The 23182-nt window shown below is 37.8% G+C and overlaps 10 protein-coding genes across 10 annotated transcripts; 5 read left to right on the top strand and 5 right to left on the bottom strand.

Moving 5' to 3' along the window:
• Positions 1-177: 177 nt before the first annotated feature.
• Positions 178-1527, bottom strand: VTA1 (Vta1p; the record flags this gene model as incomplete). Its single annotated transcript, XM_003675270.1, has 1 exon — positions 178-1527. The coding sequence occupies one exon, from the start codon at positions 1525-1527 to the stop codon at positions 178-180; it is 1350 nt and encodes a 449-aa protein (XP_003675318.1).
• Positions 1528-1712: 185 nt separating this feature from the next.
• On the top strand, positions 1713-2312 carry NCAS0B08630 (YbhB/YbcL family Raf kinase inhibitor-like protein; the record flags this gene model as incomplete). Its single annotated transcript, XM_003675269.1, has 1 exon — positions 1713-2312. The coding sequence occupies one exon, from the start codon at positions 1713-1715 to the stop codon at positions 2310-2312; it is 600 nt and encodes a 199-aa protein (XP_003675317.1).
• Positions 2313-5258: 2946 nt separating this feature from the next.
• Positions 5259-5873, top strand: NCAS0B08620 (YbhB/YbcL family Raf kinase inhibitor-like protein; the record flags this gene model as incomplete). Its single annotated transcript, XM_003675268.1, has 1 exon — positions 5259-5873. One exon carries the CDS (start codon positions 5259-5261, stop codon positions 5871-5873), a length of 615 nt encoding a protein of 204 aa, XP_003675316.1.
• Positions 5874-6077: 204 nt separating this feature from the next.
• Positions 6078-8585, bottom strand: NCAS0B08610 (PSP1 family protein; the record flags this gene model as incomplete). Its single annotated transcript, XM_003675267.1, has 1 exon — positions 6078-8585. One exon carries the CDS (start codon positions 8583-8585, stop codon positions 6078-6080), a length of 2508 nt encoding a protein of 835 aa, XP_003675315.1.
• Positions 8586-9068: 483 nt separating this feature from the next.
• Positions 9069-12422, bottom strand: GIN4 (protein kinase GIN4; the record flags this gene model as incomplete). The annotated part of the gene is made up of 1 exon (XM_003675266.1): positions 9069-12422. The coding sequence occupies one exon, from the start codon at positions 12420-12422 to the stop codon at positions 9069-9071; it is 3354 nt and encodes a 1117-aa protein (XP_003675314.1).
• A 425-nt stretch (positions 12423-12847) lies between these two features.
• On the bottom strand, positions 12848-13156 carry SMT3 (SUMO family protein SMT3; the record flags this gene model as incomplete). The annotated part of the gene is made up of 1 exon (XM_003675265.1): positions 12848-13156. One exon carries the CDS (start codon positions 13154-13156, stop codon positions 12848-12850), a length of 309 nt encoding a protein of 102 aa, XP_003675313.1.
• A 537-nt stretch (positions 13157-13693) lies between these two features.
• On the top strand, positions 13694-15577 carry NCAS0B08580 (amino acid permease; the record flags this gene model as incomplete). The annotated part of the gene is made up of 1 exon (XM_003675264.1): positions 13694-15577. One exon carries the CDS (start codon positions 13694-13696, stop codon positions 15575-15577), a length of 1884 nt encoding a protein of 627 aa, XP_003675312.1.
• A 2083-nt stretch (positions 15578-17660) lies between these two features.
• NCAS0B08560 (homeobox domain-containing protein) lies at positions 17661-18081 on the bottom strand (the record flags this gene model as incomplete). Its single annotated transcript, XM_003675263.1, has 3 exons — positions 17661-17690; positions 17743-17964; positions 18022-18081. 3 exons carry the CDS (start codon positions 18079-18081, stop codon positions 17661-17663), a joined length of 312 nt encoding a protein of 103 aa, XP_003675311.1.
• A 248-nt stretch (positions 18082-18329) lies between these two features.
• Positions 18330-18758, top strand: RNH203 (Rnh203p; the record flags this gene model as incomplete). Its single annotated transcript, XM_003675262.1, has 1 exon — positions 18330-18758. One exon carries the CDS (start codon positions 18330-18332, stop codon positions 18756-18758), a length of 429 nt encoding a protein of 142 aa, XP_003675310.1.
• Positions 18759-19071: 313 nt separating this feature from the next.
• BUD5 (Ras family guanine nucleotide exchange factor BUD5) lies at positions 19072-23064 on the top strand (the record flags this gene model as incomplete). The annotated part of the gene is made up of 1 exon (XM_003675261.1): positions 19072-23064. One exon carries the CDS (start codon positions 19072-19074, stop codon positions 23062-23064), a length of 3993 nt encoding a protein of 1330 aa, XP_003675309.1.
• Between the last annotated feature and the right edge of the window lie 118 nt (positions 23065-23182).

Here is a 23182-nt window from a genome sequence, read left to right as displayed (position 1 = left end):
CATTGTCATAATCATTCATTCAATAGAACAACCAAAACTTCAACAATAACCCCTACTCAATTTGATTACATATAATATATAGAGAGGATACACATACATACATCATATTCCACTTGTATAATTAAAATAATTCAACATTAATAATAATAACAATAATAATAATCAATAATAATAATATTATAAGGTGTTTAATAACTCTAATGCGTTAGATAATTCATCCCTTGCAGTAGGAATATCTTCATAATTTAATGCACTAATGGCATATTTAGCCATCTTTTGAATGGTTTCGATCTTACTACCACGATCCATCATTTTTTGTAATTCTAACTGGGAATATATTTTATTTTTTTGTTCCTCTTCTTCTGCCACCTTAATCTCTTGTGCTTTTTTGACAGCTGCCTCCTGTACTTTCAACGATTCTTTCGCAGCTACATCTTTGGCCAATTGTGCCTCTTTGGCAGCTATTTCTTTGGCTAGTTGTGCTTCCTTTGCTGCCTGTTCCGCTGCTATTTTGGCGGCTTCTTTGGCAGCAGCTTCATCTTCTATTCTTTTCTCAATTGATGAAAGATCATCGGGTTCTTCTGTGGTATCTTGGAATGGCTCCTCCGTTTCTGAATCAATGAACGATGGTGCTTCATCCTCGTCTCCCTTGGCACCGTTTGAAGTTGTATCTACATCATCAATGGTCTTAGCTTCTTGCTCTTTCTTCGGAATAAATGATGGAGCTTCTGGTAACGAGAGTGGAACATCTTCATCATCATCATTTCTATCGACATTTTCTTCCTCATCTTCCTTAGACTCACTTTCAGCTCTCATATCATCTAAAAGTGCGTCTATTTCTTCCTTGGTAGTATCCTGCCTTACCTTAGCTTCGACCTTCTCATCTTTGTCCTCTGCCCCCTCTTTCAACTCTGGAGCTAAATCATCCACATTATCCGGTGATATAAAATCAGAATAATCTAATTCTTTAGTACCACTCTCTTCTTTATCTTGATCGTCCCCTGCAGCACCCAATTCACCGCGTGCCAATTTACTCAAGTAAACTTTACATAACTTGACTCTTTTCTTCAATGAATCCCTCACTTCATCCTTAAGATCTTCATTCCATAAATGCAAAACACACGAAAACAAATCAATGCAGCACCACAGTGCCCTTTTTAAATCAGCATCAAAACGACCCTCCTTTATTTGAATCAGTTTCTCATTATAAAGTGTCATCGTAAAACTTAAAACATACATCTTTGCCTTACTTTGGTCATGAATCAACGTATAATTGGCTTCTTGTGGGGAATCCTTCACATGACCGTCCTCCCCTTCATCAGGTTTAACAGCATTCTTAAAGTCTTCGATCTTATCCAGTAGAGTGGTCGCCAATTGTGTCAATTCCGGAGATCGTGATTCCTCCCCTTGTAATATTAATTCCACAGCATACAATCGCAGATAATAACTTATAATGGCCAACCCAACACTTTCAAAGTCAGCAGCCGTCCTATTAAGCCTAACTAGTTCATTGGAAACAGCTTTCATCTTGCTTGTGTTCGTTGTTCTTCCTCTATATAAACGCCTATCTTCACAGTTCTAGATAACATTTTTCCCTTGTCACGGCTCTAAGACGGATATTGTAAAAGGCATTGAAAAATACTATAAATTCACTCATTTTACATCTACTTCAACCCATCAATCCATCACTCAATTCAGCAAAACAAGCAATCATGGCCGAATTCAACGCTAAGCAATTGCTCGACTCCCTAACCAAGGATGAAGTGATCAAGGACGTCATTAGAGACACCGCATTCCAACCATGGGGCTCTCTTCAAATCCAATACCCAAACGGTCAGGCTGTCGAGAATGGGAACCTTTTCAAACCTGTCGACACCAAGCCAAGGCCAACAATCAAGTTCCAATTGACGGACTCATCTAAGACCATCAAGGAGACTGACTTGTTCACATTGATCATGACTGACCCGGATGCTCCATCCAGAACGAACAATTTCTTGTCTGAAATTTGCCATTTGGTCCAAACTGACATCAAATTGAACACTAGTGGCGAGCCCACCGAAATCAAAGAAGTTGCTGAGAAGGTGTTGATGCCCTACTTGCCATGTGGTCCACCAGAAGGTACAGGTAAGCACAGATACATCTTTTTATTGTATAAGCAGTCCGAGAAGGTTCCATCCACCAATTTCACTCCAGTGAAGGATAAGTTTAAATGGGGATTCGATGTAGTCGGTGAAGGTGCGTTTAAGTGGGCGAATGAGAATGAATTGACATTGATTGCTGCTAATTATTTCCAAGCTCAATACTTCCCATAGATTTCTTAATACACATGTTTTTTATAGACTTTTTATTTTTTAGACTTTGAATTATAGATTTACGCATCTGTAACTGATTTTAGTGAAATTATTACCTTATCTCATCACAAATGAGTTACTCCAACGACACATTTCTCAAGGTTGGGAGGTCGCCCCTGCTGATTTAAACGCTGAGGTTATTTTACAATGTAAATTTGACGTAAATAAAGAACCTCGATAATCAAGTTAGGATCGAATACACAATACTTTCACCTCACTTTAGCAAGGAATTTGTGGAAGATCTCTGTTTCCCTACCATTCGAAAAGCAGTGGTGATGTATTTTCATATGACACAAAAAGTGACACAAAGAAAAAAGCGATGACGGTATATAAGGAACAGAAAAAAAATGTTTTTTTACACTTTAACGCCACCCTTCCTAAGACAAGCAACCTGTATCAAGATCGACTCGAAGTATATTATACAATGGTTTGGGAAACGTCACGGCAAGAAGACTTGATAGAAATGCAACAGATGGCCCACGTTGTAAGACACCACTTCGTGAATGTAGAAGCAGGAATGGAGCAGGGACAAACGATATCAACAGTTGCCACACCGATAGAAATGTCAGTAACATACCCTGGTTAGCGGAAAATGTATTCTCAGGTGCAAGTTAGAAGTTAAAGAGCACTCTTAAAATATTGAGGATGAGTGCAATCACCATACAAATAGTATACGTGATATTTGCAATCCGCGTTCCTTTTTGTTCACTGGACGTTTGGTTATTATGTAACAATGGAAAAGCATTAATTAGTCTAAAACTGGAGATAAAAAACTAGGTCCTTCCCAAGGAATACGACTTGAAATTCTTCCCCAAGGGATATTCTCTCCAATACGTCTCCAGTGATACCAGGGAAGCTGTTGTGGTTGTTGTTGCGGTAGTAGTGTTGATATCGTTTGTCCCTGCTCCATTCCTGCTTCTACATTCACGAAGTGGTGTCTTACAACGTGGGCCATCTGTTGCATTTCTATCAAGTCTTCTTGCCGTGACGTTTCCCAAACCATTGTATAATATGTACCATTATCAATATATTGTTTCAATATCATAAGAATGAGCTTCTATCTCAAATTAGAATTAATAGTTTCTATTTTTACATAGCTAATATGAAAGTATAAAAATTAAGACTTTAGAAATATACACAGAAGGAATCTTTTAGCTCAATTCTTAAAGGTTTTCCACACATAAAAGAAGCATTGCGGCATACCTATTGTGCTGTAATTTAGTCAAACAAACTAAGTCAAGAACATTCATTTTTTATATAACATATATCAAGCTTAATTCCAAATATAAAAAGACCAAAAAAAAATCAAAAATGCAATAATCAAAGACTTTTCTCAACCGAAGTGGTGTTCAACTGCAATCGGTGACAAAAGGAGTAGCTCCCAAAGAAGGGTAAGTAGAAAAATCTTTCTTTCAGACAAGTCGCCATTTATTTCTTTAAAATAAAGCACAGCACCATAAACAAACCCAACAACGGCCACGATAATCTTATATATATAACAGTTCTGGGCACCACGTATGAAGACTAATGGAATTAAACAACCAAAATAGATAATAGCATAGATCATACCTAAAAACATTTTTGATTCAATTATTTGACCCCAATTAGCTTCCTCATAAGCATTTTCCGTGGGTCCCTTTTCAATATCCATTGTTCTTGCTGTTTCAGTGTCCTTTATAGAGTCTGAACTTGGTGTAAATAACTTGGGTAGTCCTGCTGATGCCATTATCAGCGTATATGGTCTTCTGTATTAAAATTGTTGGTGAAGATCATCGTCTAATCATTTTTTTAATGAGAAAGACCACTATGCCACTAAAGCAAAAAAGGTAAATACCTTTGGATTTCGCCTATTGGCTCTTTTCAATATGCTTTACTTTCTATTAACCTAAGTTCATCAACCAGAATCACATTCTCGCAATACTTCCTACTCAACGTTAATACTAACCTAAGTTTTTTCTCGATGCCGCGGGTCTAAGACGGAAATACAACAACGTCAGTCCATATAGCGTTAAACTGGATCTTTCATACATATATATACGTCAGGTGTATGTCCCAGTACGGGTAGATCGATGGAAAACTTGAGTTTGTTTCTTGTGTTAGGTATCCTTTTGTCAATGAATAGAAAACAGCTGAACAGATAACAATGACAGGTACAACTTCCCAATCCACAAACCTCAACGACTCCCGTCGCAACCAAAATGCTTTAGAAGATGTCATTAAAGACCGCACGTTTCATTCATGGGGTTCCCTTCAAATCAAATATCCAAACGGAACAAACGTTGAACATGGTAATCTTTTGAAACCAATCGACACTGTATCAAGGCCAACATTCAAATTCATATTGACAGACACCTCCGCAACGATCAATGAGAGTGACCTATTCACATTGATTATGACAGACCCAGATGACTCCATCGAGAAGCGACAATTTCCTTATCTGAGATATGCCACATGGTTCAAACAGATATTAACTTCGATAGTGATGGTGAGATGAGAAAGGGTAAAACCATAATGCCGTACCTACCATGTGGCCCACCTGATGGTTCAGGCAAACACAGATATGTCTTCTTACTGTATAAGCAATCTAATACGGTCCCCTCCAAAGATTTTACTCCAGTGAAGAGCAAACTGTTATGGGGGTATGACACCATCGGTGACGGGGCATACAGATGGGCTCAGGAGAATAAGTTAACGTTGATTGCAGTGAATCATTTCCAATCTGAAGCTCCCACCAACAGATTTATGGTGCGAATCGGTTATTGGTTCGTTTTCTTTTTCTTTCGTATTTATATAAGACTATTTAAAAATGAAAATGTGAAAAAGGGGATAGATGCAACAACTCATTCTCTTCACTGAACAATCTAAATTACAATAAAAACATAGCATAGCATTGAAATTATAATACATATGAACTACTCATTAGACTTAAACAAGGCAACATTGGATGGGTTGACCAAACATGAAGTTATAAAGGACGTCATAAAGGATCCACATTGGAAACCATGGGGGATCCTTTCAGCGGAGTTTGAAAACTCCAATGAGACAGTTGCCATGGGGAACACTTTAGCACCCAATCAAACAGATCAAAGACCCACTGTGCAATTTGTCTTAAATGAACCTACCAAGAAAATAAACGAGGCTGATTTATTCACTTTTGTCATTACAGATCCTGATGCTCCCTCCAGACATGATCATAAATGGTCTGAATATTGTCATTATGTAGAGACTGATATTAAATTGGATGGATTTACTAGAGACGCGGATTTCTTAGCAAGTGAAGTTGATCAGGGGAAACAATTAATGAGTTATGTAGGTCCTGCACCACCAAAGGGTACAGGTCTTCACAGGTATTGTCTATTATTTTTCAAACAACCAAATGGTGTAGCATCTGATAAGTTTACCAAAATTAAGGATAGACCAAATTGGGGGTTTGGTACTCCAGCCACTGGTGTCCATAAATGGGCTACTGAAAATAAACTGGAGCTAATTGCTGCCAATTTCTTCTTTGCTGAAAATAAATAATAAAACCGAAAAAATCAATTAACTACGTTCATAATTTTTTTTATTATATTATATCATTTCTCTATTTTTTTTATTTATATTTTTAAACTTATTTTTTTAATTTTATACTATAACATACTAATTTTTTTTTCTTTTATCATTTTATCTTGGGTCATTATCATTAAAACTTTTCATAATCTATTATAGTCAATTACATTCAGTATTTCAAACAAATAACGCATCAACTAATTCCTTGTAAACACCAATTTGGAAATCATCTAATTCCAATGTCTTCAAAGATGGCGCAATCAATAGTCCCTCGCCTTGCTGTTGCAAATTAAAATCAGAGACATCCGCTGAGGTGTAATGCTGCATCATATCTTGATACATTTTCAATTCCTTATGTTGGGTATCATAATATTTGGCATCGATGTCTAAATTGTTAGGAATGGCACATAACCAAATTCTTGTCTTGTAAAACTTGAATAATCCCTTAATCAAATCTCTAAAATCATTTCTTTCCTCACAAATGTAATAAAACGTCAATTTTTTCCTATCAAATTGGAATTCTGCATTCAAAATCTTAATATTTAATTGACGTTTATTGGATCCAGATGAAGTAGGTGGTGACATTGGTTCATTCCCGTTATGAGTATGATTGTGATTGCTTAACCCACTATTCAATGACCTTAATTTCAATTGGGCAATATGTAATGCCTTTAATTCATCTTGGAATTTATTATGTAAATTGGTATTGACCTCCCAAGGTGTTGCAAATCTTAAAACTTGTTTTGAAGGAACAATCAATTGAGTCAATTCAATAACATCATAAAGTTTTGGATTTAAATTATCACTAATACCCTTGTTAGATTCCACTAAGCTTTTCACAAACAGTTCATTTGGATAATGTTGGTTCTTGGAAGTGATCAAGGAATCAAAATGAATTTTCTTCTTTAAGAAATTTATAAATAGGGCCAAATTCAAATCCACTTGAGGTTCTACCACAAGAACTAAATCCTTACCACGATCCCCATCAATTATAACCAAATCACCTCTTTCCATGGAAAGGTTTGTACTTTGCGGCATTGATAATAATTCCAGTTTCCCATTCTTTAGGGAAACCAATACCAATGGTCTATAATGTAAATAGCTGGAAGTTGAATTATTAGATCTGTTACCACCATCTTGATTCTTCATTAAATTAGATTCAAATGCATCTGATTGAGGATTATAGTTTAAATTACAACTTTTCAAAAAACTTAAAAACTTTAGAATGTTTTGTCTCTTTTTATTGGAATCCTTCGAGTGGGTAGTAGTGGAAATCATTTCTTTGATATAGTCAATAAATTTATAAACTGCTTCACTTGAGAAATAATGGGAACCACAATCATGATAATAATTTTGTAGATCTGAAGGGGCAGCTAATTTGTTCTCCGGCACTAATAACAACCCGTTTTCTAATTTAACTTTATCTTCCGTTGGTTCCACTTTTGAAGGAATGACATTACCATTAGAATCCTTCACATGATAATCTAAATATGTGTTTGCATTACCATTGAAATATCTATTTTGCCCATTCTCGGAATTGTTATAAGAATGATAATTGTTGTTATTATTTCTTATGTTACCATTTCCATACGTGGAAGCCAACTGAGAATGTCTCCGCTGTTGTTGTTGGTGGCGTGGATATTGATTACCATATTGAGGAATAAACTGTTCATTAGGAATATTGTTATTGAATTGATTTCCACCACCACCACCCCCATGATATGGTCCCATTGGTGCTGTTGGTGGTGAATACAAATATGGGTTTATGTTATTAGAAGGTACTCCAGAGATGGAATGATTTCTGTATTGTAGCATTGGATCTTGATTATTCCCATTGTTAGGATAGTAACCATTTGAATAATCCATATTTGTTCTTACCGTTGTGTATTGATTATTGTTATTCAGCGGCGTTTGATTGTGAATCAAAGTATCCGAAATGTATGAGGATCTTCTTTCAGCAGTAACAGGATTCTGATGGTTCATTGTAGTGCCAGTTGCAGCAGAAGAATGCATGTTGATATTAGCAACTGGTGGAGAAAATGAATCATGCTGCCTCATTTGGAAGCCGTCTTGGTGGGTCATGGCATAATAATAATCATTTGGTTTGTTAGTATCAGCTCCAGAGGTAGTAGTAGTAGTTGTAGTACTTTTATCGAAATGGAAAGTGAACAAAGAAGATTGAACATCATTATTGGGAGCTAATGTTGAGTTTGAGTTTGCTGGAGGTGAAAGAGTATTGAAAATAGATTGTCTCCTTGAACCTTGTGTTGGTGTTTCATTCGCATGTTGTTCGTCCATGTTAGATTTACCAGAATTTGGTGGGACACCTAGGGGTGAAATAGAAGTGTGATCTGGAGCCTGAAAGGCAGCAAAGGAGGCACGACGATTTTGATCCATTGATTTCTTTGACATAGCAGTCGAATATTCTAGGAAACCGTTCATGAAGTTTTGATTTCTACCCTTTGGACTTGTTGCATTTGGCATATCTGAAGCATTCAATGATATGTCTCCAATTCTCCTTTCTAAAGAATGAGCCACGGCAGCGGCAGCAGCAGCCTTTCTGGGCAGATCCACTAAGGACTTGCCGCTACTATTTTTGAAAAGCAGCTTGTCATAGTAGTTCTTCAATTCTGGATTATCAGAAATACTTGTAGTACTATTTATTGAAGGCAGTTCCATTGTCATATTGGGTTAGTTCCTGTTGCTATTGACAGATAAGCAGAACCAGAGTGCAGAAGGCAACAATTAATATAACCTGAAAGCGAAGCAGCCAATCAGACGGACCCTACAATAGAGAGAGCAAGGTGTGGTTAGCAGGAAGTGGGTTAATTTTATAGAGGAGGCCTGTTGTTCCCCGTAAAGTTTGCCCCTCACGTCGGTATCTGTCTCCGGTTTGTATAGTCCTCGATTACCCCCTCCCCAGAATTTTTCATTGACGTCCGTTGCATGGAAATGCACTTCCCCCTTTCAGCGATTTCCTACTGCGCGTTTCCTCTTTGGGCGCGGTGCATGAGCGTGGAGACAATTCGGATCAGAGATTCCGACTCTCAAGACAATACAAGACAATAAATACAAAACAATAAAAAATACAATCGTCTTTATAGATAGATAGATATATATATATAGTACAACAATGTCCATGGGCCTTCCCTTATTTCAGCGGTGTTCTCAAGCGGATAGCACACCCTCTTGACGGAGCACCTTCTCTATCTCAACAAACAGCCTCCTCACCGTCTTGGAGGAACCTGATATCTTGTTGAACCCTACAACGCTCTGTTTGCCCTTTGATTCGACAATCATCTCGAAAACAGTCGACCTCAATGATAGAATGTTATCGTTGGATAGCTTCCCTGTGAGCTTCATGTAATTCGATTGACTCTTGACGTCCTTTAGACCGTATTTGGACCAACCTTGCAATAACCTTAGCAAACCCTTGTATAGTTGTGGAGCAGAAACGTTAACGTACACTTCGTAATCGAATCCATTCTTCGTAAGAGTGGAGACTGCAGATGATTTAGAGAATTTTCTGAAAAAGGAGACGTTTCTCTTCTTCTCCACATTTGGTGGCATTTCATTTAATGGTTTCCTTTCTTCTTCCTTCTTAGGCTGTCTTTGCTTGGGCTTATTTATCTTTTTCGTTGCTTGTGATTCTGGTTCAACGACGGGAGTCTTCTTAACGGAAGCAGAGTTGTTAATGGAATCTTGCCTTTCAGGTATCATGGACTGTGACTTAGGTTGTGGCTCAGTTGGTTTTTTATCATCGTCACTCGATGATTGATAAATTGCTAAACCATTAGCTTGATTAGTTTTTTCATGAAGAGGAGGCAACGTAGGTAGTTTAACATTCTTCTTCGGTTTCCCGTCCTCCTTATTAACATCAGTATATTCTGGTTCCTCTTGCAATTCATATAGTTTATTTGCTGTTCCCTCATTCACAGATTCAAATTGGAATTCAGGTTCTGTGGATGCCTTACTAGTAGTAGTATTGTTAGCTTCAGAAGCTAGATTGACACCACCTTCTTTTAGAATATCACCCAAATTAGTATATGATTGCTTGGTAGAATACATTGATAAAACTGAAAGTCGTCTGTTGGAATTACTGAAATGTCTTGATTTTCTTGTGAATTGAGGCACTTTAATTTCGGAAATCTTTCTCAATCCAGCCTCAGTATCATTCAGTGGAATAACACCAATGGCTGCCTTATCAGCTACTATATTTTGAGATGTAACTTTTGATCTTTTTTCCTTCTTGGATGTTTCCGCTAGTGCTGTTTTCTTGGCAAATTCCAATTCTTTGTTAATATTGTATGAAGAACCTAAAAATCTAGACCTTCTAATAGTTTCCAAAATCTTCTTTTCTCGGTCAATCTCTTGATCAATATCCGATAATAATGGGTTAGAAACAGTCTCTGCAGGAGCTGAGTATAGTATACCAGGATCCAACCTCGATTTAGGTCTTGTTTGTAATGAGACATTACGACGAGCAAACAAGTCATTAATATCTCTTTCAATGGCTTCAGGATTCTCTCTTTCCAATGGAGCAGAAACAGATCTTGGGTTTTCGTAAGGTTCAGCACCTTTTGTTTCGTTAGCTAAATCAGCTTTCAAATTTGATATTTCTTGATCAATGTGATTTTGTAATTCTAATTGTTGTCTTTCAAGTTCTTCACGTTCTCTTTGCTTTCTTTGCTTTTCAGATTCCTGTTCCCTCCTTTCTCTTGCTTCACCTTCCTTAGCTTCTCTCACTTTACGTGCTAATTCTTCCTTTTCTTTCCTTATTTGTTCATATTTTTCATGCTCAAATATTTCATCAATCAATGTGGCAAAATCTGAACTTGTTCTTTTCGTTTCCTTTTCAATATACTCCCAGTTATCGTCTTCTGATAGTTTGGCATAAGTTGACAATAGCTTAGTCGTGATAGATCCACGTTTACCATTACCAAGGAATGTTAGTCTCTTACTAGCTCTCTTATTTTTCGAGGAGGAAGATTTATTTTTGTAATCCTTTAGTACATTTACAGGAATTGGTGGAGCCGTGGAGTTGTCCAAGTTTATAAGTGATATCCTTTTGGAACGTGATGGGGTGGGAGAATTACTGTTACCATTACTATGTCCTTGCACTAACAAGTTTGACAATCTTTTATTAGAAGACAAATTTATGGAAAGTCTCTTGTTTGATTTGGGAGTGGTATTATTGGAGTCCCCATTACGGCCATTTGGAATGATATTATTTGTTTTACCATTGGATATTGTAGGTAATCTGTTAAATGACACAGGTCTCTTTCGTGATGAGGAAACACTCATTGTTGAAATTCTATTTTTCTTTCTTGGAGGTGTCGAAACATTTGCTGTGGATTTCTTTATTATAGATTGCTTTCTCTTTACTTGTTCTTGCTTGGCAGATAGATTTTCAGCTTCAATTTTAAACCTATACAATAATGCATATATCGTCTTTTCTGCATTGGCACCGGATTCCTTTAATTTAGCAGCAATTTGTTCTTTATCTCTACCATGCCATAAGACCACTAAATTTTGCAAAATAGATGGATCTATGACAGAGTTATTATCTGATAATGGGAATAAATAAGTGTCTTCTCTGGGCAAATTTTTAATACTCTTAGAATCTTTAATACTTGGATATTTTTGTAATAATGGATGTTTCAATATTTCTCTTGTTTTGATTCTCTTGGTTGGGTCCACAGTTAATATTCTTGAAATCAAATCTTGTGCATCCCTTGACATTTCATCATCGTCGGGCATTTCAAATTGTCCACTTTGCACTTTTAATAAAAGATTTCTAATGTTCCCATCTTCTTCGTCAAATGGTAATCTACCTGTTAAGAGGGCAAATAATATGACACCACATGACCAAACATCACTTTCAAACCCATGGTATGGGATCCCGGATACAATCTCCGGCGCTGCATAATGAGGTGAACCGCATGATGTTTCTAATAGTTTGTCTTCAGTTTCCAATGCAGCCATACCAAAATCAGCAATCTTGATATTGAACTTGTGATCTAGCAACAAATTCTCTGGTTTCAAATCTCTGTGTACAATACCTAGGGCATGACAGTAGGAGATACCGATAATAATTTGTCTAAAGAATCTAACAGCTTCCTTTTCAGGTAGGGGACCCTTTTCAACCAATAAATTGAACAATTCTCCCTTTTCAGCGTATTCCAAGATCATATACAAGTTTGAATTAGTTTCCCATACGTCGTACAAGCTCAAAACGTTGGCATGTCTGAGTAACTTCATTATAATAATTTCGCGTTCAATACCGTATGGTAATGAGTCTGGTGTATTGGCCACCATGGAAGTTTCATTGGAGTTTGGTTTGGTGTTGAATATGGATTTGGATATTATCTTAATGGCAGCTTGTTGGTTTGTTGTTTCATTGAACGCCAATTGTACTTTACCTGTGCTTCCGAGACCTAATGTTTCACCGAGTTTCCATGGTCCAATGGTGTCGCCCTTTATTGTTGGTATTGCCTTTTTATTCTCAGCTAAAGTAGTCATAGTTGAAATTTGGGTGTTTGGACGGGGGCTGGTAATTATTTTGATGTGAGGTGTAGTGTAGTGAAATGTAGATAAGTTGTTGTATTATTGTTCAAGATGTATCTCGTTTTGGAAATTTCATCGAGAATTGGATAAAACTGACGCGTAAATGTAAATTAAAAAAATTGGCAGAAAATAAGACGCGTAAAACAGGGACGTATATAGAGAAAGAAGGTCAATTCCATGAACATAATTGAAATAGGAAATGTCGTTAAAAATATATAAGATAGCATTGTTGCGTATATTCAACAGATATAATTATTATAAAACAGGTGGAAACCAACGGAACGAACGAACGAACTAGTAGTTGAAGTCTTCCAAGCTAAATTGAGTTGCAAAATTCCTTGTTTTACGAATGTTGACGTGTAGTTTGATACATCTTTTGTCTATAGAGAAGCACCACCGATTTGTTCTCTGTGGGCCTCAATTATATCGTTGTCTTCCATGTCTAAATCTTCAGGGGTTTGGTCGGCACCGACTCTGATACCGTCGTACAGGAATCTCAAGGAGTCCATTTCCTTACCTTGTCTCTTGGCGAATGCTTCCATTAATCTCTTCAAAGGGGTTGTTCTCTTAATCTTGAAGAAGATTTCTGAGGACCCGTCCGACACTTTCAAATTGATGTGAGTTTCTGACTTGACATCTGGTTTGACATCTGGCTTGACTTCTGGTTGTTGCTCTTGGTTGTCGGACATTTGTGTTGCTGTGGTTGACTTGGTTTAGGTGGAGATGTTCAGCTGTAGATGTGTAAAGTGTTAATTTGAATGCATGTAAGTATCCCAGTTTAATTTGAAATTTCGCTGAACGGTTATCGTTCATGGTGATAACTAAAATGTGGTATTACCCGGCCAAAAATTCCGTTGAAAGCGATGTTAAAAAAAGTGCCTCACGAACGGCATTTTCTTTATTGTTCCATTTTATTGGCTCTTTACATTCCTGCATATTCTTGGCGAATTTCTCGACACCAAATCTGGCATTAGAAATTGTTCACTGCGACAAAGAACAGCGAGGATGACTCAGGCTCAGAAGATCGTGTAGTGGGCCCAGTGACATAATTGGAAAAAGAAACTCTCCTTGTGAATAGCAGTATTTGGCGTACGTACTCAAGTTTTTTTTTGATTTACTGCGGGAGGTTGCATTATAGGCAGTGAGATTCAATTTTATATATACTTGGTGGATGGTTTTTGGTATGTTATTTCTTGTTCTTGATGTAAAACAAAAAGAGGCTAACAATGACATCTTCTCTAGAAGTGGGTAATTCCCAGCAGAAAGATTTACCGCAGAAGGATGGCAGTGGTAAAGTTACTGAAATAAGTGCTATTGACAATGAAGTTACGTATTTCGAAAACGTCAAGCAAGGAAGTTCAAATTCTACATACTCGCTGGAGTCTGATCATCATGCTGCTTCCAACACAAGATTTAGAAGGTTTATAGATTCATTCAAGAAGGCAGAAGGTCCTCAACCGGGGTCTCTAGACCATGATGTATTGGCTGGCGATTCTGATATCGAAGGAAAACCTAGAACGGAACCTGAGAAGGATGATGATGCAAGGGAGTTGAAAAAGACTATTAAGCCAAGACACGTGGTTATGATCTCGTTGGGTACTGGTATTGGTACCGGTATGCTTGTTGGTAATGGTACTTCTCTTGCGAATTCCGGGCCTGCCGGGCTAGTTATTGGTTATGCCATTATGGGGTCGTGTATTTATTGTATTATTCAAGCTACTGGTGAATTGGCTGTTCTTTATACCAAATTGACTGGTGGGTTTAACGCTTACCCTTCCATGTTGATTGACCCAGCATTTGGGTTTGCTGTTGCATGGGTTTATTGTATTCAATGGTTATGTGTTTGTCCCTTGGAATTGGTTACTGCCTCGATGACTATCAAGTATTGGACTACGAAAGTGGATCCTGATGTGTTTGTTGTTATCTTTTATTGTTTGATCCTGTGTATCAATGTTCTTGGTGGTGCAGCTGGTTATGCAGAGGCAGAATTTTTCTTTAACTCGTTTAAGATTCTGATGTTAACTGGGTTTTTCATTCTCGGTATTGTTGTTATTTGTGGTGGTGCTGGTAATGATGGGTACATTGGGACTAGATTGTGGCACAACCCTGGTTCTTTCCGAGGTGACAAACCCGTTGATCGTTTTAAAGGTGTTGTTTCCACTTTGGTTAATGCTGCGTTTGCCTTTGGTATGAGTGAATTTCTTGGTGTTACTGCGAGTGAGCAGTCTAACCCACGTAAGGCTATCCCTTCGGCAGCCAAGAAGATGCTTTACAGAATTATTTGTATTTATTTGGGTAGTGTGACGATTGTTGGGTTCCTTGTTCCATATGATTCTGACCAGTTGTTGGGGTCGAGTGGTGCTGCTACTAAGGCTTCACCATACGTGCTGGCCATTTCGTTGCATGGTGTGAGAGTTGTACCTCATTTTATCAATGCTGTTATTTTGTTGTCAGTGTTGTCAGTCGGTAATTCTGCGTTTTATTCTAGTTCTCGTCAACTGTTGTCACTTTCGCAATTGGGGTATGCACCATCGTTCTTGAACTATGTGGATCGTAACGGTCGTCCTTTGAAGGCTTATTGTGTTTCAGCACTTGTTGGTGTTATTGCATTTTGTGCCACGTCGCCCAAGGAAGACCAAGTGTTTGTGTGGTTGCTAGCTATTTCAGGTTTGTCTCAATTGTTTACGTGGTTTTCCATTTGTTTATCTCATTTAAGATTTAGACGTGCCATGAGAGTGCAGGGAAGGTCGATGGGAGAAGTTGGGTTCAAGTCTCAAGTGGGGATATACGGTTCGTTGTATTCCTGTGTGATGATGGTGCTGATATTGATTGCGCAGTTCTGGACAGCTCTTGTTCCCGTGGGTGAGGGGAAACCCGATGTGCAGGCGTTTTTCGAGAATTATCTTGCAATGCCCATTTTTATTGTGTTGTACTTTGGGTTCAAGATCTGGAAGAAGGACTGGAGGTTGTTTATTCGTGCTGAGGACATTGATTTGGTGTCGCACAGAGAGATATTCGATGAAGAGTTGTTGAAGCAGGAAGATGAGGAATATAGGCGTAAGTTGAGAGACGGGCCAATGTGGAGGAGGGTTTATGATTTCTGGTGCTGAAGTGGAGAACGATTCGGAGTTGAAAAGGTTACATGAGATGCAGCCGGAGTTTTATATACTTTGTAAAGAATAAAAGAATAAAAGAATCATTGTATTGTATTGTGCAGATCGTGTCATGGTCATTCGGTCATGCTGTTTTTCTCGGAAAAGCCCAAGAGGAAAAGCGAGCCTCGGCAAATTAAATAGGGCTGGCATTCGAAACTCAGCGGCTGCAAAAAACAAAAGATGTATTGCAATTGGCAATACAAACAAAACTGAGCTTAAAAATTCTTAAACATATGATATACAAAATGTAGACAGTAAATATAAATAAATGAAAATATTGTAGGCATAACTGCAAGGTAGAAAGGCGTTCGGTTATGCCACCACGTTCCAGAACTTGTCCCAGAAACCTCTGGGCTCCTGCTCGATCCACACTGCCTCTTCGACGGCCCTTCTGTCGGTGTCTATGTCCACGTCCTCGACCCTCCAAATAAGCCTGCACCTGAACCAGGCCTGGAAGGCGATCCAGATAGCGATAAACATGAAAACCGAGATGTAGGCGGTCAGAAAGTCGATGCCGTTCCAGGGACAGAAGCTGGTGAAGCCTTGGATGATGATGATCAACGTCATGAAGAACACCCCGTAATATGCCAGGCCTGGCATCCACTTGGCCTTGAAGGGCAGGTCGTCTCTGGATATGCCTCGCATCTCCAGCGCCTGCATGAACCTGATATGGGATAGTGATATAAACAGCCAGGTAAAGAACCCTGCGACACCTGTGATGTTCAGCAGCCAGTTGAAGGCCTTCTGCCCACCCGTGCTCGTCTCCATGTATGCCAGGGCGCCAAACAGCGAGGTGACCAGCACGGCCACCCAGGGCACCCCGTGCTGCGTGGTGCGTGAGAGGATGCCCGGTGCCAGCCTGCTTGTGCTCAGACCGTACATGATTCTCGAGCCGACGTATATGTTGGAATTGCCCGCCGAGATGATGGTGGCGACGATGACCGCGTTGAAAATGTGCGGCAAGACATGCGTGCCGCTGTTCTCGATCGCGATAATGAAGGGCGACGCCGACACATATGAGTCTGTGCTCGTCAGTTTCCAGTCATCGTACGGTACCAGGAGGCCTATGAAAAACAGCGACAGAATGTAGAAAAACAGAATCCTAAACACAACCTTCTTGATGGCCCTTGGAACGGTCTTCCTCGGGTTGGCAGCCTCACCGGCAGTAATACCCACCAGCTCGGTCCCTTGAAACGTAAATGCAGCGTTGATTAGCGACGAGACCCACCCTAAAAACCTGGCTTGATTCTTGTCCTTTGCAATAATACCGGGCCCAAAGGCGCCCGGGTGGCGCCAGTAGCGGAAGCCCACGGGCCCCGTGACTCCAGCACCACAGACCATACAGAAACAGTATATCAGAAAGCCCATGATCGCGACCACCTTGACCAGGGCCACCCAGAACTCAAACTCCCCGTAGTACTTCACCGGGAACATATTCATCCCCGTCAGCAGCACCCAGAAGATGCTGATCCAGGCGGCCAGCGGCACCGCAAACGTCCAGAACTGGATCACCTGGCCCACAACAGACAGCTCCAGCGCAAAGGTGATGCACCACGAGAACCAGTACATGTACCCGTTGGCTGCCCCAAACGCCGGCGACACGAACCGCTGCGAGAACACGGTGAACGACGAGGTCACAGGGATGAACGTCGCCATCTCCCCCAGCGACTGCGTCACCGAGTACGCCAGGGTCGCCATGAACAGGTACGCGATCAGGGCCCCCACAGGCCCAGCGTTCATCAACGGCGTCGACACACCGATGAACAGCCCCGTCCCGATCGTGCCCCCCAACGCTATCATCCCCATGTGCCGCTGCTTTAGCTCACGCCTGACCGTCTCCGCCTCCACCTCAACACTTATCTCACGGATCTCCTCTTTCATCTTGCTGTCCTGATTGTGTCCCCCCAACATAACCTGAAAGCAAATTTTTCCTTCTTTTCCACTACCTCACACCCACACACCCATCTCACACCCCACTGTACTGTACTGGAGCGTAAAAAAGAACGAAACGAAAGCGGAACGTATTTCAGAACGGTATTTATTTGGATCTGGTCCTTTTATTTATGAACTACATAGTGTTAGTATACTGGCGAAATTGCAGCGAAAAAATATCAACATACCCACACCCTCACCTGGCGAGGACTCAGCCCACACTTCTCTGCCACGAACGCCCTCTCCTTTTTATTTAGCCAATGTTTCTTTCGGAATATCTGCTCTAACAATATCTTTTTGTCTTTATCAATTATATACTTTGTCTTTACGGGCTGCTTCACGTAATTATTATACAGTTGTTTAAGAAGCAAACTCTTCTTAAACAAACTAAGTGACGAATTGAAAATATCCTATTTGGCCTCCTGGTTAGTAAACATTCCCTCCTATATCTTTTTTCACAAACATGCTTGACTGATTTCATTGAACAATGTGTCTACCCCTGATCCTGGTTCTATCCTCTGTGACATCTTGTTTATGTCTTTTCCCTATGGTTGCAGTTGGCTTACTCACGGAGGCGCTTTGCTAAGTATGGAAGGCCTTTTTTGATATTCCATCCTTATTTATATAACTCCATTGTAAAAGTTTCAGATCGGCAACATTTTCTTTCCGATTTCATTTTTCCACTTTGGGTATTGAAACGCGTAATGATAAAATAAGCCATCCACTAACACCAACGGATACTAAAAGCATCACCCCATTAAAGGCAACTCTTACGATGGAAGACTGTACAATTGAACTCACTGATGCACCCACAACTTACACAGCTTCCTTTGTTCCATTAAAGATAAGATACAATGGTCCTACAACTGAATTTGTAAACAACTTCAAAGACAATAAAACCCCAACCAAAGACGATGAAATAAACAATTACAGCACAGATACAACTAATACAACACACACCACATTTATTAGGGGCCGGTGTTTACACGGTACTCCCGTAAACAAATATTTCGAATCTGCATCAGCACATGTAATAGGAAAAAGTAAACAAACAGATAACGACATTGAAAACCAAACATATACAGTGCAAAGCACTGTAAACAGTATTATAAACTATGAGCGGGAAGGTAATACTCAACGTTTAACGGAAGAACTTGCGCATTTAAAGGAATTTGTACAACTACAGAACCATATCCATTCTTAACTAAATAAACTAAAAGGTAAACAAAAACATTTTAGTTGTTTACTTCAATAAATACAAGCTCTAGCAAAAACCTTATCTATCCCTGTAATAAATATAAAATTCAAGCTTAACAAAACAACTCTTCTCTCTAAATAACTTCAATAAGTCAAACGCCAAAAAGTAAATATTACGTAATTCATATATTTTAAATTCTTTGAAATTACCAAAAACAAGAAGAATAGAAACTTTCAATTCATGTGGGGCCAATATAAACAAACGAATCAAACCAAAACAAACATTATTAAACAATAAATAAAGAACCAATTTGCACCTTATGAACATTGGAAAATCACAATCAGCAAAAGGTCCAATAAACAAAGAAAAAGAAAATCTACTTTCACCAACAAGGTCATTGAACTTATCGCCAATTAATCATTTAATTGATGATTTAGCAAGTGAATTGAAAGAGTACAACACCACTTACCAATCCGGTATGAGTGATTCATTCCAAAACATAACCACACAAGATGAGAAAAAACCAACAACTTTAGATCATCCATTTACAGCATTTAGTAAAAAACGAGAAAACATTACCAGCTCAGTCTACGACGATTCACCACTTATTACGTCTTTTAAAAACAGCAACAAACAAACAGCAACCAATTCAAACCAAGACAACTATGTTCAGCCACAATATAACAAAAACGTCCCAACAAACACTTTGGCTTCAAATTCTCCCATGTCATCAATATATTCACCAGTACAAACTAGAAAAACTACAAGACCAACAAATGCAATAAGATCATCAATTTTAACAAACAAACAACAATTGGAAAATTCAGAATTGCAAAACTTAACTTTAAATGCTGACGATTCAATTGCCAGCGATGCAAATAACACTCTTCCAAACACAGGCCCAAGCAATACTTTTGATTTCGACAATACGTTAACAACAATAACCACTAATAACAGTTCTCCAATGAAACCCACTACTGCTGCTAATAATACGACCGTAGATTCTTCCGATTACGCCTACCTTTTCATAATGGCAGTGCATTCCTTCGATACATCAACTTTGGAAAACGAAAACGACAAAACCATTTGTTTAGATTTCGATAAATACGATGTTGCATTCGTACATAACGTAGATGAATCAGGTTGGGGAGAAGTAACCTTAATTAAAAATGAAAAAAGAGGTTGGATACCGTTTAATTACTTTGAGGACACGATCAAAACTGTTAAAGGCAATAAGACCATCGACATAATAAATTCAAGAATACCTATGAAATTATTACTATCTGCTTCAGCACAATTTTTATTGAACCCACAAAATTTTAGATTACCTGGAACAAATTCATATACATTTAATGTGGATTACATTAATAGAATCAGAGATGGAGTAAAACAATTATTGGAAATGACCAATTGTGTATCTCGTTCGAACGAATTAGTAAAATCAAAGCCTAGAATAAAAAAAGCCAGAAAACGACTACTAGCAGAATGGTACAATCTGATGATAAAGGCGGACTCATATAAGCAAACAACATCTTCAAGAAGAATCGAAAAACTGACGGCAATATTATATCAAGTCCTAAAGATGAGTTTCAACTTCTTTGTAACATGGTCCCATGACATCTTGGAATATGAAAAAGAAATGGCAACAACAAAATCAATTGACCCAATGAAACCAAGTAATACTCATTTCAACAAACCCAATCTAGACATAAAAAATTTGGACACAATTCCTTTCGCGAAATCACGTCTAAATGAAATACACTGTTTACTATTCAATTACATTGCGATCATACTTGGAAGATTAGATTTGATAGAACACAATCCTATAGGCTGTGAAGCACTAGAACTGATAGTCCACCAAATTATAATGTTACTCAGAGAATTACTATACATCAGCAAATCATGTTCTTTTTTCATACAAGAAAAATACCAAAATGGCTATGAAAACACTTTGGATTCTAATTTAGACCCACTTCTATCTTTGGTTTCCGATCTTATCTCCACCATAAAAGACCTCGTAACGAAAACAATTCATGACGATTATAAGAGCGATCTGGGTAAAGAAAAAGTTACATCCGAAATATATCAATACACGCAAGATGGTTCACGTTTGATAAACATCATTTGTCAGATGACAGCTTTAATTTCAAAAACGGTTCAAGGTGTATCAAATTATCTAAAGCTAATTGGTGATTTTGAATTAGATAGTGACAGGAAATATCCAAATTTCAAATTATTGAAAATTACGCCAGCGGATTTCATTAAAAAATGTTCCATCGGCCTCGCAAAAAATATAGATTACAAGAAATTGCAGAGTTCTTACCAAATGGAATCAGTTAGGAAAAAAAATTCAGAAAATAAAAATATTTCATTATCAAGATATTCAACAATAAGGGCTGGAAATAGTAAAAATGAGTTCACTTATCAAGGCACTCAACTTCTTCAAAATACACTCAATGAAAATAAATCTTTTGACAGGTACTCAATTTTTGAGAAATACACAGTAGACAACGATGAAAAATCTGATATTTTGACAACAAATGACACTGATATTTTGCATGACGAACTTGTAAGAAATTCAAGCAACAATATAATTGGTGGCTCATTCAGAGCATTGGTAATTAAGTTAACAGATGAAATTGATAAAGCAGATGACTTTTTAATCTTTTCTTTTCTTCTAAATTTTAGAATATTTGGAACACCAGAAACATTAATAGAAATTCTAATTGAGCGATTTGATACGGAGGGTAAAAGATCAACTACCCAAACTTATAACAAGAGTGGTCCATACAGCTCGAGTGAATCAAGGATTAAAAATCGTAGAAGAATAATCTGTAATATATTCAATATATGGATGGAAACGTTTTGGAACTATACAACCGATTTTACCTTACTTCCAACCATGATTAATTTTTTCAATGAAGGAGTTTGTGAATTTCTTCCTATCGAAGGAAAGTTATTGATTGAAGTTGCAGCAAAATTAATGAATAAAACATCTTTAAAAAGAAATTCAAACATAATACCAAAAGGGTGCTTCGATCAATTAAAAGTTAGAAGTATTCAACCTTCTAGCACGTCATCCATTTTATCTGAGAAGTCAATTGCAAGAAGTAGTATCGCTTCATCCATTTTGACACTAGATGAAAATTTAATTGAGGAATACGAGTTAATTGACCCTTTAAAACAAAAAAGAGATTCCTTTTCATTAGAATTGCCAATATTGAATTTAGGAAACTATTCATTATTATCAAAGGAAGACGTACAAAATATTGAAAGAAGTTTAGATTTCTACAAACAAATTACGAATAAAACAAAGGCTGAAACAAATTCTTTAAGAAATATCAACTTACAAACAAAAGATATAATAGATAATTGGATTAGAATAACAATTGGAACAACTTTAACACCACGATTTGATAAACTACAGATAAAAAATTTGGTTTCATTTAATGCGTTGGAAGCAGCCAAACAACTAACTTTGTTGGAATCGACGCTCTATATGGAAGTACAACCATTTGAATTAATTAATGAGAATTTTTTACAAAAGAAAAAGCTTTTGAATTTATCTCCAAATATTAATGCAACACTGAACTTCACAAATCAATTTACAAATTATGTTTTGGAAAGCATTTTAACACCAAATTTATCAATCCCTAAAAGATGTTCCAGATTAAAGGGCTGGCTTAGAATTGCTCTTTCAACCTTGTACTTTAGAAATTATAATTCTTTGGCATCAATAATGATAGCATTGCAAAGTCATTCATTAAGTAGGCTATACTTCCTATGGGAGGATTTAACTGAAAAAGACATAAAATTATACGATTTCTTATGTCAGATCATCCATCCAAATAATAACTACAGAGTATATCGAGAGAAATTAAGAATATTAAAGAGTGGCAATAACCAAGCACCACTAAGTTTAAGCAAATCACCTCTACCAATCGTACCTTTTTTCAACCTATTCTTACAAGATTTAACTTTTATAAATGAAGGTTTACCAGATTATAGAAATCCAGATTCATTTAGACCTAACAAAATTATTAACATGGACAAATTCTTCAAGATAACCAATACACTTTCCACAGTGCAATTCTTTCAGGTCAAATATGAAACAGAAAATGTTGTGGCTAACAATCAACGCGATTCATTTTTCCATTTAACAGATCAGATGGGTGTTGATACAAGAAACATTAAACCATTACCACTGTTCCAAGAGTTTATCCTATATGAGTTCTGGTACGTTAACACATTCTACACCGCAAACCCTGACAGAAGCTACGAATTGAGTTTGCAATTATTACCCAGAAAATAGAGGCAGAACAAGGACTTTTAGCATAAATAGTAACTTTCTACTTAAATAAGTAGATACTTTAAAAAAATGTAACATTATCGAAAACAAAAACAAAAAAAGCATCCACTTCATGGACAAG

The sequence above is a fragment of the Naumovozyma castellii genome, chromosome 2 (assembly GCF_000237345.1).
Source record: "Naumovozyma castellii chromosome 2, complete genome".
NCBI classification, from domain to species: domain Eukaryota; kingdom Fungi; phylum Ascomycota; class Saccharomycetes; order Saccharomycetales; family Saccharomycetaceae; genus Naumovozyma; species Naumovozyma castellii.
Note: the sequence above shows the minus strand (reverse complement) of the source record. Positions and strands in the feature narration are given on the sequence as shown.